Source organism: Dendrobates tinctorius, unplaced genomic scaffold, assembly GCF_039654945.1.
Source record: "Dendrobates tinctorius isolate UK_male_01 unplaced genomic scaffold, ASM3965494v1 ptg000035l, whole genome shotgun sequence".
Lineage (NCBI taxonomy): Eukaryota > Metazoa > Chordata > Amphibia > Anura > Dendrobatidae > Dendrobates > Dendrobates tinctorius.
In genome coordinates, this window is record NW_027361703.1 from 10920539 (window position 1) to 10932819 (window position 12281).

The following is a 12281-nucleotide window of genomic DNA, read 5'->3' on the forward strand; positions in this document are numbered from 1 at the left end:
TTCCTGCCCCTAGGGGATCAGCTGCCATGCCATCTACCTGAGGTTAGTCCTCATGTAGCACCTGGTCCCCCTGCCATCTCTCCTCGGTTCGTGGTATCGTATGCCATCGTGTAGCCAAGGTCGGATTTGGTGAGGCACCTAGTTACAACCCTCTAGGCTTTGCTTGTGCCTCAGCACATTGCTTCCACTACCCAGACTGTTACAAATACCACTCACAGTTGATCATGGAACATTTAGAACAGAAGAAATTTCATGATGCAATAGTGGCATCCTACTACACAAGCTTTTTTGAAGGACTCATTTTTTCGCAAATGTTTGTAAAGCCAGATTGTATGGCTAGTTGCTGGATATCCTACACATGTGACAAAAGGACTGAATAAAAAAATGAATTTAATAATTAGTATGTGTATCCCAATACGTTTGTCCACATAATGTATGTTACATCACCTACTCCAGAGGTCTCAAACTGCATTCCTCAAGGGCCGCAGACAGGTCATGGTTTCAGGATTTCCTTGTATTTCACAGGTGATAATTTAATCACCTGCACTGATAATCATTCCAGCACCTTGTGCAATACAAGGAAATCCTGAAAACATGACCTGTTTGCGGCCCTTTAGGAATGCAGTTTGAGACCTCTGATCTACTCCAAAATACTTTGGCCCCATGTACTTCCTCATTATTGCATGCACAAAATATGTGATAAACAGATGGGTGATAATGCAATTAAATAACAATAAGAAGAACCCCAAATCTAATGTTATTTGTATACGCTTTCAGATGACAATATATATAACATGAACAAAGAGGAAGTATGTAACACTTTATTGAATGTTCTCTCATTGAAATTATGATGGAAAATTACAAAACTGCCAGCTTTTCTCCTTTACAAAGATGGAGATTTCCCTAAAAGATGTGAGGCACATGAGTTGCTGCACAAATGCCTCACCTGGACCTGTCTGAAAAGTTTCTTCTGAATACAAATCTGTATGATCATCAGAATAAACTTGAACTTTATATGATGTTCCAGGAGATAAGCCCTTTAATACAAAGGCGCTCCGAGTACCATTTATAGTTTCCTCTTTCCAATCTTCTTTGTCTAGGAGAATTTCAGACAACATAGGAATAACTTAAGAAAATGTAGGTTCTGATCAATTGCACTAACGTAAGCATGCGAGGAAATCTTTATTATTAGACATTATGATAATGGATTTGAAGCCATGGGTCCAATCAATTGGGATTCAAATGTATGGACTTAGGGTAAATGGATTTTAATTCAATAATATAAACTTCACCCAATGCATCAGTTTAGGCTTTTGGGTAGAATAATGAACATAAGGGGACATTCTTTTATAGGAAGAACACTCACCACTAGTGTATTCCCATTAAGGATCAGATATTCTCTAGGGAAACTCTGAAAAATTGGCAAGTAATCTTCACACAAATTATGAAATTCAATCATTTATACGTAGGATTTAGCTTGAGTGGCAATACAATGTACTTGGAATCGATTTTAAGGGGTTTTACTTTAATGTATGGTCATTTTTATCTAAATAGGTTCTTACTCAATTCTACATATTTAACAAAGAGCCTGGTATCTACGTTCTCAAAATTCCACAGGACAGTAGCTGATGTTTCCGCAGCAGTGATATTCTTGATCAGTGGAATAACGGGCTGAGCTGAATATTGAGTAAGGAGACAGAGATTAATCTTCATAAATGTACAACATTTCTACATTGCAGGCATGCATCACTACTTAGTGCTCAATTTCTGGAGAAGAAAAGAGATTTTATCACGGTAATCTAGTCATCCTGACTCCAACCAGAGCTCCATCCATCTTAGAGCATGCTATATATGACTCTAATGTATTGTACTTAATCAACACATGTCGATTAAAGTGAGAATGCAGCACAAAGTGACTGTTCAAACCAAGCGCAGGAGCTTGGTGCACCATTGGGTAATCCATGAACTTCAGTACTCCTTCCAACCTACTTGTTTTCCTTCTTTTTCCATGCTCCTCCTCCTCAGTTGACAGCTCTGGCATTACAGCCATTATGAAAGATGTAAAACAAGTAGGTGGGAAGCTGCACTGAACTGTTTGGCCTTAGAAAGGACCGCGCGGAATTAACAATCGTTTGCGCTGAATTCCTTCAATATTAGTATTACTTGAGCATAGGACTACTCAGTAGACTTTATTGTGGCAATATTAAAGTAGTTATTCAAAAAAAATAACGCTATAAACCTGCAGTAAAGGGGGTTATTCTGACAGTTAATAGCATTTTGACACTGGCTGCACTGAGAGCCCCACTGCCAGAACTGTTGTGAACTCATAATTGGTGGAGATCTGCCACCTGTTGATGAGGATGGCGATTTGGATCTCTGGAATCTGAGACTGGATTTAAGACAGCCGACGCCCTATTCTAGTGCTGGTGATTCCTTCTAGCTTCTGGTCTTGGCTTTTCAGCTCTGTTCCAGTCATATCAAGCTAAGTGTTTTTGCTAATGTTCACACTTGATTTTGTTGGTCTATTCAGTTTTTTGTGTGGTCAGCCAGCGTCAGCTGGGGCTGTGCTGAATTTCCACTCTTATTTATCTGTATTTGCCAATTTGCTTTCTGTCCCTTATTAGATTGGCCTCTTTTTTGCTCTGTCTCAGAATTTTTCAGAGTGCTTATATAGTGGGAGAAGTCTAGTGACTTCAGGGTTAATTTTGTTATCAGAAGTGTTGGACATTATTTTTGTAGGGTTTTGGGCAGATTGCAGACAGTATCTTTCCTTTCCTATACTTTCTAGTTAGTTTGGGCCCCACCGTTTGCTCAGCCTACTTTCCTGCCTGTGTTTGTGTTTTCATCTTGTTTCACCATCAATACATGTGTGGGGGCTGTCTATTCCTTTGGGGTCTGCTCTGGGGCAGTTAGTTTCCCCCTTTTCTGGCTTTAGGCTTATTTAGTCCTCCGGCTGTGACGAGGCGTCTAGGATCATCGTAGGAACGCTCCACGGCTGCTGCTAGTTGTTGTGGTTAGGATCAGGGGTCTGCAATCTGCATAGTTACCAACCTCTCTGGTTTTCTGTGACTTAGCTTGTTTAGTTTTTCCTTCTCGGTGACCCATTCATAACAGAATCACCAGCCCTAGAATAGGGCATCGGCTGTCTTAAATCCAGTCTGAGATTCCAGAGATCCAATCGCCATCCTCATCAACAGGTGGCAGATCTCCACCAATTATGAGTTCACAACAGTACCTACTGTTGCTCTGGGGCAGTTAGTTTTCCTCTTTTCTGGCTTTAGGCTTATTTAGTCCTCCGACCGTGACGAGGCATCTAGGATCATCGTAGGAAAGCTCCACGGCTGCGGCTAGTTGTTGTGGTTAGGATCAGGAGTCTGCAATCTGCATAGTTACCAACCTCTCTGGTTTTCTGTGACTTAGCTTGTTTAGTTTTTCCTCCTCGGTGACCCATTCATAACACAGAACTAAATGAACTTTATTCCCCTGGCAGCCTCGCTCTTTCAGTCTTAGAGATGGTTTCAGTCACCGCTCATTCGAAAGCAGTTGCTGTAACCACACCTAGCACGGACTGACAGCCAGCTCAGCATTAGAGCCAGCTGTCCGTCAGTGTCAGGGGCTCGTTGCAGCCACCGCTCTCTAAGCAATGAGCGGTGACTGAAACCAGGCCAGCGACACCTCTATGACTGAAAGAGCAAGGCTGCTAGGGGAATAAAGTTAATTTACTTCCGGCAGTGGGGCTCTCAGTGCAGCCAGTGTAGAAATGCTATTAACGGGCAGAATAACCCCCTTACTTGCAGGTTCATATGTTATTTTATATGACAGGTTCCACTTAATGTAGGGAAAAAGTAATAATTACATATGGTAATAACCAGTTCTGGAGGAAATGAAAATATCTCCACCCAATGACACAGAGCAGAGAAAACAGTAAAAAACTGATATATAAAGTATGCAGAAATGTTGCATTTTTTTACATACAACCAAAAGAGTTATTTTAACAGCCATTGTTACAACTAAAAATTGTGTAAAGGCCAACCTCGTGGCTAATAATGAAGTTTGACTTGGTCATGACATGTTTGACCTTATTCATCTTTTATTATAACCTATAATATGTCTACATATATTGTTACAGAAATTCACTGGTTTCCCAACCAGTGACATGAATGTCTACTGTGTATCCTTAGCTTTTAGGTTACTATTTACTATTCAATACTATTTAATTAAAATAAATTTTATATCTCCAAAAATTCAGACTTGTCCATCTCATACTGCATGCATATTTCACTCTGTTCAGCCTAAGATACTAAGCTGCAATTTTTTTTTTTTTAAAAATGCTTATTAACATGCTGGGTTTTTATTCTCCTTACATATGCATTATATTTGAATATTGGTAGTCACATTACTAAAAATGCATTCTATCTATTTTGCTTAACCGTTAAGAGCACTGCAGCTAGCCCACATGAGGAGATATTGATCCTAGCCATTGCCTCCGAGGTTAGATATGGTAGCATAATGTGGAATAGAAGGAACTTTGTGTGAGCATCTAACAGGTTCCAGGCATATGACTATGTAAAGTTAATCCACTTAGTAGGCAATTGGGTACAAATAACCCTGATATTATTTTGGAAGTGGTCAAGTCTCCAAGATGAAATTAAAGGAAATGTGTCATCAGAAATAACCAATTGTTTAAATTAGGTTTTTGTTTAACATGTAATAAAAATGGCAAATTCCTTTCTATCCTTTTACAATTTTTATTAAAGTAAAACTTAGAAACGTTCCATTTTTTACGCTGGTCATTGGGATTACTTAAGACTATTTTTCTGTTACTTCAGAAAATCCCCATGTACATTAACCACAATAAATGTCATTAAATGCATTAAGGATTATAAACAATTTAGCAATAGGAAATGAATAACTGGTGGAGTAAGGTTAAACTAGCTGGACTGAAGTCTTGTTTCATCCTCATTGTGAAGGTAGGGAGATCAGCGTCAGCTCTGATATTGTAAGGAGATGGACATATTGCCCACATTAGGATGCAAAGAGACAATTATATTGTTATAATGTGAATAGTGATATGCGTTGATGATGTTTATGTTAGTTAGACAGTTTGTTTGGGACTATCCCAGAGTGGGATGTGGCTATGCTGAAGCAACATGAGACAGTTCCTGTTAGAAAATAACATAGGGACCAGAGTGCATATAGAAGAGACCTAAGGTCTGGTGTGAGTACTGCTACAATTTTTGTGTGCCTCTAGAAGTGAGAGGAGACTGGGAGAGGGATAGCATGATCCGGAGAAAAAACGAGGAAGAGTAACTGAGAGACATAACAATTTATCGGAGACTGTTCCTGGGAGGAGACATCTAGCAGGAAGGCCCAGAGTTTATAAGTAAAGGGCTTAGACAGAACATAGTTTGCGAAACGAAGATAGTGACCCGGGTGAGAGTTTCACAGCGTCAGCATCAAAGATAAGTACCAGCCACACTGGCACGAAGTTGCTCCCCTATGGGGAAAGAACGGTTGAGTTTAGGACTCTTGCTAGTTGAACTGTATTGTTGAGCTGGGTTGTGGTGATGTAGTGAGGAATTCTGAAGACAGAGAACAAGTAAAGAAAAAAGAATAGAAAAGGACTGCATTTGTGAGCATAATGTTATGCATTGTAAAGATATGTACCCTCTATCTACTGTATATAACTCTCCCCAAGTTAGTGTTCAGTAAACAGTTCACTTTAAACTGGTGCTCTCCCTCCTTGAACTGTCAAACATCTGGTCCTGACCAACCAGCAACAACATCAGTTACATGCGGCCTGACCCCCACCTTCATGTAGCGTGCCGGGGCACGAGAGACCTGTACCTCGATCCCTGCTATTGCCCCATGCCATGTTACAATATCATATATTGTGAATGGTAAATATTGCATTGTTAGCGGTGTATATAGGGGTTAACTCTTTGGGAGAGCCTGGTGAACGAGCCTGTTGAAAAACTCTTCCATGTAGTATGAGACTAAAAGAGCCCCAGTGGTTGAAGTGAAAACTCAAAGATTTTTTTTTAAGGCTGGTTTCACATTTGCGCTTTTGTGCGCTGCGCATCGTGCGCACCCGTGCGCATGCGCACTGCGCACCTATGTTTAACATGACGTGCGCATGGTCTTGCGCACACTTGCGTTTTTTTGTCTTTTGCGCCAGGCGCGCCAGACGCAACATGTTGGATTTTTTGGTGCGCCCTGTCTCGGCAAAAAAACGCATGCGCACGCTTGCGCACGGAATGCGCAAAAACAACACATTGAAGTCTATGGGAACGCATGCGTGCGCATGGTCTTGCGCACGGTTGCGTTTTTTTGCGCATGCGTTTTTGAGTGAAACAAGTCTAGAATGTTCTCTAGACAATGGAAAAAATGTCACACCTAAAAACGCATGTGCATAAAAAAACGCAAACGCATGCAAAAACGCATGTAAAACGCAAGCAACGCTGCGTTTTTTTGACGCATCAGCGTGCGCATGATGTTAAAAAAACGCGCGTTTGTTTTGCGTTTTTCTTTGCGTTTTTTATGCGCACGATGCGCTGCGCAAAAAAACGCTAATGTGAAACTAGCCTAATTAAGATCATGAAATGAAAAAAAAAAAACACAGTGCTAAAAATTTGTTAAAAAAATACATGAAACAGAAATCCCGGATTAAACAATTGTTCATTTTCCGATGACACAATAAGAACCATTAGCAATGTAATCATAACTCTAGTTGTATGTGATGATAGGGACTGAGAAGTTCATTAGTGGATTATACAATAATGCATTTCCTCATATACTGGTTTCTTTTAATGCATGGAATACAGCTGTAAATCATTCTTTTGCCCACTCTACTATCACAGATATAAAGTCTATATTCTGCCGTGCACCTTGAAGAGACAGAAAGCAGATACTGAAGCTGCACATCTAGAATAAAGCTGTAACAGCATGTGCTTTCTCCTGGCACGGCAGCCCCATGCAAGCAAAAGGCGGCAGAACCAATACCCAGTAACATGCACAGCACAGGCTTGTAATAAGCTTCTCTACATATGACACGGTCTAATTTAGTGGACTGAATTTTTTCATAAGGTAATACTGCATGCATACTACCTGCAGAACTAGTGCATATCTACAATAGAATCTACCACACAAGAAGAAGAAAGACAATACCCCTGAAGTGCGTTGGATGGACAGTGTACGTAACAGTGGAAGTGACAAAAAAGGATTCTGCCGATTATCCAGCACCAGCATGGAGAGTGAGAGAGAAGCAGAGAGAGAAATGCACTGGTTACTGTCAATGACATCACTCGATTACCTGTTAATACACATATTCATGCAATTCATGCTTATTCCAGTGGAAGGAAAGTGTTAGAAAGCTGTGAAGTGAATTGTAACAGCTGCTAGCAAGGCACCTAGTCATGCATCGTATCCCGACTATTCACATGTTGCCTCTAACATCAAGAAACACCCAATTGTAATGATTGCCACCTTTCTTTTGTGTGAATTGTATTTGTATCTATAACTATCACAATAAATGACAAATTAAATAAAAATACACAGCACATTCACCAAATGATTGTACACCTAGATGGCAGCGATGTGTATTAGTGTAGACTGCTAAATATTGCTAGGTAAATTCTCATTCATACGTGTAAGGCCAGGTTTAGACGTAGACGGACATATCACAACTGCAAATAGCGGCCGTGACTGCCTCCGTTTGCAGCTTTGTCAGCTCATACATTGCGGATGGATGCTGGAGCTTTCTTTTATTGCATACATTATTCTAAGCTGTAAATGGGCCAAAGTAGTGAATGCTCTAATTTTTTTTCACTATCGAATTTTGTGGAAAATCGGCACACTGAGTTATAATGGGTTCGTGTGCGTGAGTGGTGCACACTGACCGATCATATGCCTGATTGAACGAGCCCTAAGGCTAAGTTCTTACGAGAAAATAAAAATAGTTTTTACTGCATGAAAATAAAATTGAGTATTTTTCATGATTATCCATATGTCACCAAATAACATTTATTTTCATACATCAACAGTTAGAGGGAACCAGTCACCAGGTTTGGACCATATGAGATAAGACCACCAGCTTTCATCCCTGATAAATAACATTCTAATATGCTGTATATTAACCCCCAATCCGCCCCTCTCATCTTGCTTCATGTGGATAACGTGTCCTACATCATCCACAAAGTGTCCCCGGCATCGTGCTCCTGCACTGGTGTACTTCTCTGACTAGGGTAAAGTAGTGCAGTGCCCATGCTCTGGGGCTCTTGGACCTTTCCTGGCACCTGTGCACTGCAGTACTTTGCTCTGCCCTTGACGTGACAGAAGTACGTCTGCGCAGGAGCGCGATGCAGGGGGACATGGTGCGGTTGATGTAGGATGCGTCATCCACACGAAGCAAGGAGGATGGCATTGCAAGATGAGAGGAGGCACCAGACCAAGACAGCGACGCCCATCGGACCCAACCGCCCCATAGGTGAATATTATAAAAGGTCTTTTCCTTGTCTCGCAGTCCGGATTGGGGGCATATATACCACATATTAGAATGCTGAATATCAGGGCAGAAAGGTACTGGTCTAACCTCATATGAGACAAACTTGGTGACAGATTTGCTTTAAAGAAATTTACAGTTTCTTATGTTAAGAATTGAAATGTATCTGTAAAAATCGGATGCTATATCGATGATTTGTATGGGATCCAATCTTTTTATGCACCTATAGACTTGAAAAGGCAAGTTCCATTAGAAATACAAAATAGTGCTTTGATTCTGTGATTTTCCTGGACATTTAGTTTGCTTGAAAAAAAACTGTCAACTGAACAGCCACATTTTTAACATTGGTCCTAGTGCTGTCCGTATAATGTCATATTTTTCCACAGACAATATTCAGACTGAAAATATATCTGTGTGAACATAGCCTTGAGGCAGAGATTATTCATGCACACTAGGAAGGTTCCTCTGCTTGCTATTGGCATGTGTCATGAATACCACTGAGTGTGCTTTCTAAATTAGAGATGAGAGAATTTGGTCGGATTTGGTTCCAAATACGATCGGACTGGAATTTTGTTTTTGCAATATTCGTCAACACAGCCAAACGTCATTAGAGTCAACGGGAGTAGAAATTACCGAATATGTTCGGAACCGATCATAAGACAAACATTCGGCACAAATAGTGTTGTAATATGGCCTAAATATGTTAAAATCAGATTCGGGGCCAAAATCAGAACAAATTCGCTCATCTCTATTTTAAATACATAGTCCCAGAAGTATACATAATGATGTAACTTTAATTACTGTCTCATTTGCATGTGTTATAAAGAAAGGATTACATTTTTCATTAAGGTTTTCAACAAGCAAATTAACAGAGAAGTGATAAAGGATGAAAACCAATAAACAGTAAAACAACAACGGGTACACAGCCACCGTGTGAAATCATAGTGGTCAAATACATCACGGAGTACTAGATGAGTAAAGCAATCATACGAGACCAGGCCTTCTGAAGTTTTTTTTATCAAGGGTCTCACTAGCAAAGAATGTGGTGATGTGTGGACCTTATTTGTGGTCAAAGCTCTGTGTCTCCTGACCTCAGTTTAACAATAAAGTATTAAAGTAGTTAAGTAAGGCCCTGTAAGCTGGATGGGCCAGCCTATTCCACATGATTTGAAGAGCACTTCACTCGGTTTTGTCACCATTTCCTATTCCTATTTACCAGGCTCATGGAGAAAAATAACATAATATGGCCTATGCCATATAATCTTTCAGGACAGTCTGGTTTTAAGAATAAGAACATTTTCCATGTGAAAACGGCAATAATTGCAAATATGTAGTATATTTCCCATTTAAATTCACTAAGACTTGCACAAAGCTAGTTGGCTGGACTGCTGAACCCTAACTTTGGCGCTGGACTAGAAGAGCCCATGTTCTGTGCTTGAATATTGCAGAATATTAACTAACAAAATGAAAATGGTGATCATTATCACCTTGTTTTGTATAATTGGTGGCTCATACACTTAAGTTAGGAACTCCTGCAAAATCCCTGACTTTGCACAAGTGTGCTTAGAAGAACTGATCCTGTTTTGAAGGCAAAGGGTGGTCACGACACATATTGATTTGATTTAGATTTCTTTTGCTTGTTCACTTTACATTTTGTTAATTAATAAAAAATAAACTATTAACACTTTATTTTTGACAGCATTCACAAACATTATCGTTTATTGCAGAAATCAGACATCATTGGTGACATCATTGTATTGTGTTTTGTTTCACATTTGTTTTAGTGTCCTATTTTAATTACGGTAATTTATAATACATATACTTAAAAGACAGATTTACTATTGAATTTGATAAGAGATGTAAAAATCTGTACAAATCAGTGCTGCTTTACGCAGCAATTAGGGGGTTTACCCCCCTAATTGTCCCATTCCTCATTCAGGACTCAATTAAAATAACGACCAATAGCAGATGCTTTTATTTTGAAGAGGCCTGCAAATGCAATCTAATGAAGTTTAAGAAATGATTTTTTTTTCTTGGCTAGAAACGGAATGACTATTGTCCATGAGCTTTGTATTTTATGGCTGCTAATCTTTATTCACTTGAATGAGTATGTATGAGATTAGAAAAAAAGGGGCTACATTTTTTGTCCCAATTTTGCCCTAACGATGCAGAAAGCCTTCTTCATTGTTATGGTTAATCTTTCATGCCACATCACTGCAGCATTTCTGAGAATCAGTTGGAGAAAGAGCCAGGAATGGGTAGATGTGCCCGCTTAGTGGTGCCCTTCTGTTTCTTCAACATAACCTGGGCATGGAGAAGTGGGAACGGAGCCACCTTGTAAACACTTCTCCCTTAGTCTTGCCGTGTAAAACAATATCCACTGCAATAGCCACTTATTTACACTGCCCATGGATATGGCAACATGAAATTGATGACAGGTTCCCTCTATAAAATATTACATTTTACCCAATCCAAGAGGTAACATTTCTCCTTGCAGAAACTGACATGTCAAGTTTGACATGCCATGATGAGGAGACTTTTAAGCTGCAATGTTCCTCTGAGAAATATGCAAATTGTCTCTTCTGAGAGGAAGAGGACTAGAACTCTAGTGCCACCTATAGGAAGTAGCGATCCTAAAGGTTAATATTGACTCTCTAACGGGCCTTGTTACATGGCACAGTTACATAGCTGCATAGGATGAAAAAATACCTAGTTCCATCAAGATCAACCTTTCTTCACCATTTTTACATTTGTCATTAATTTAACTATTGCCCACAATGTTATGTGTATCGAGGAAATTATCCAGCCCTTTTTTAAAAGCTGTTATAGTGTCTGCCATTACTACCTCTTGTGGTCGGCATTCCACAGTCTGACTGCTCCAACTGTAAATAACCCTTTCCTGTTCAGCTGCCAGAATTGCCTTACTTCCACCCGTAATGAGTGCCCTGTGGTCTTCAGTATGATACTTCAAAGGAATAAGTCATGTGCTATAAATAGTGTTTTGTACTGGCCACACATATATTTATGCATGTAAATGAGATCTCCTCTGAGGTGTCTTTTTTCTAAGCTAAACGAGCTCAACTTTTCCAACCTCTCCTCATATGAGAGGCCTTCCATCCCTTGTAATAATCTGCCTTTGAACTGACACTAACTTCTGAATATCCTTTTTAAAATGTGGAGCCCAAAACTGGATCCCATATTCTAGATGTGGCCTCACTAGTGATTTATGACTTAGGATAAAAGCTGTGCTAAAACACTCCGGGATCGCCTTTTCTGCGGTCAAAGGTCACGTGCGTTCAGCATGAAACTCAGGCGCACAGCCGGGTTCCGGGTATAACTGACACTGGGTCAGGTTTATTAAAGGTGAAAGCAATGCATAAAGGAAAAAAAAAAATAAAACAAATCCTTGCCTGTCCGGCACTAACTAAACAAGGTACAACCTAACTACCAACTGGCGGGCTTCTCCCGTCCAGCCAAACCACAGTTACCGTGGGCACTGCTTTCACTCACCTGTGTCTCTCACACAGACAGGCTCTCTGTGTCCACAGGCTGAGACACTCACACAACCACCTGGCATCCTTTTATATTCGCCTCCCATAATTCATTAGTAACCAGGTGAGATACTGACCAGACTAGGCCACATAGGAAAGGTATCTGGGCGAGATATACCTGCCCTCATCCACTATTCCCACATGATTCTCACATATCCCCCCTCTGCTCAGACCACTCCGGTCGAGCAATGACACCCACCAAACAATGCACTTGGGACAGGGCATCTGCA

The 12281-nt window shown here is 40.3% G+C and overlaps 1 protein-coding gene across 15 annotated transcripts in view; it reads right to left on the bottom strand.

Moving 5' to 3' along the window:
* NRCAM (neuronal cell adhesion molecule) overlaps positions 1 to 12281 on the bottom strand; it is a 429035-nt gene that overhangs the window by 17925 nt on the left and 398829 nt on the right. For 9 of the 15 annotated variants that reach the window (XM_073573267.1, XM_073573263.1, XM_073573268.1 and 6 more), the window contains 3 exons: positions 7168 to 7224; positions 1563 to 1676; positions 947 to 1096 (listed from right to left, as the gene is read on the bottom strand). The exons of the other annotated variants lie outside the window; for them this stretch is intronic. In XM_073573267.1, coding sequence (XP_073429368.1) covers positions 947 to 1096; positions 1563 to 1676; positions 7168 to 7224 — 321 coding nt within the window. The remainder of the gene's footprint in view (positions 1 to 946; positions 1097 to 1562; positions 1677 to 7167; positions 7225 to 12281) is intronic. 15 annotated transcript variants of the gene reach the window in all.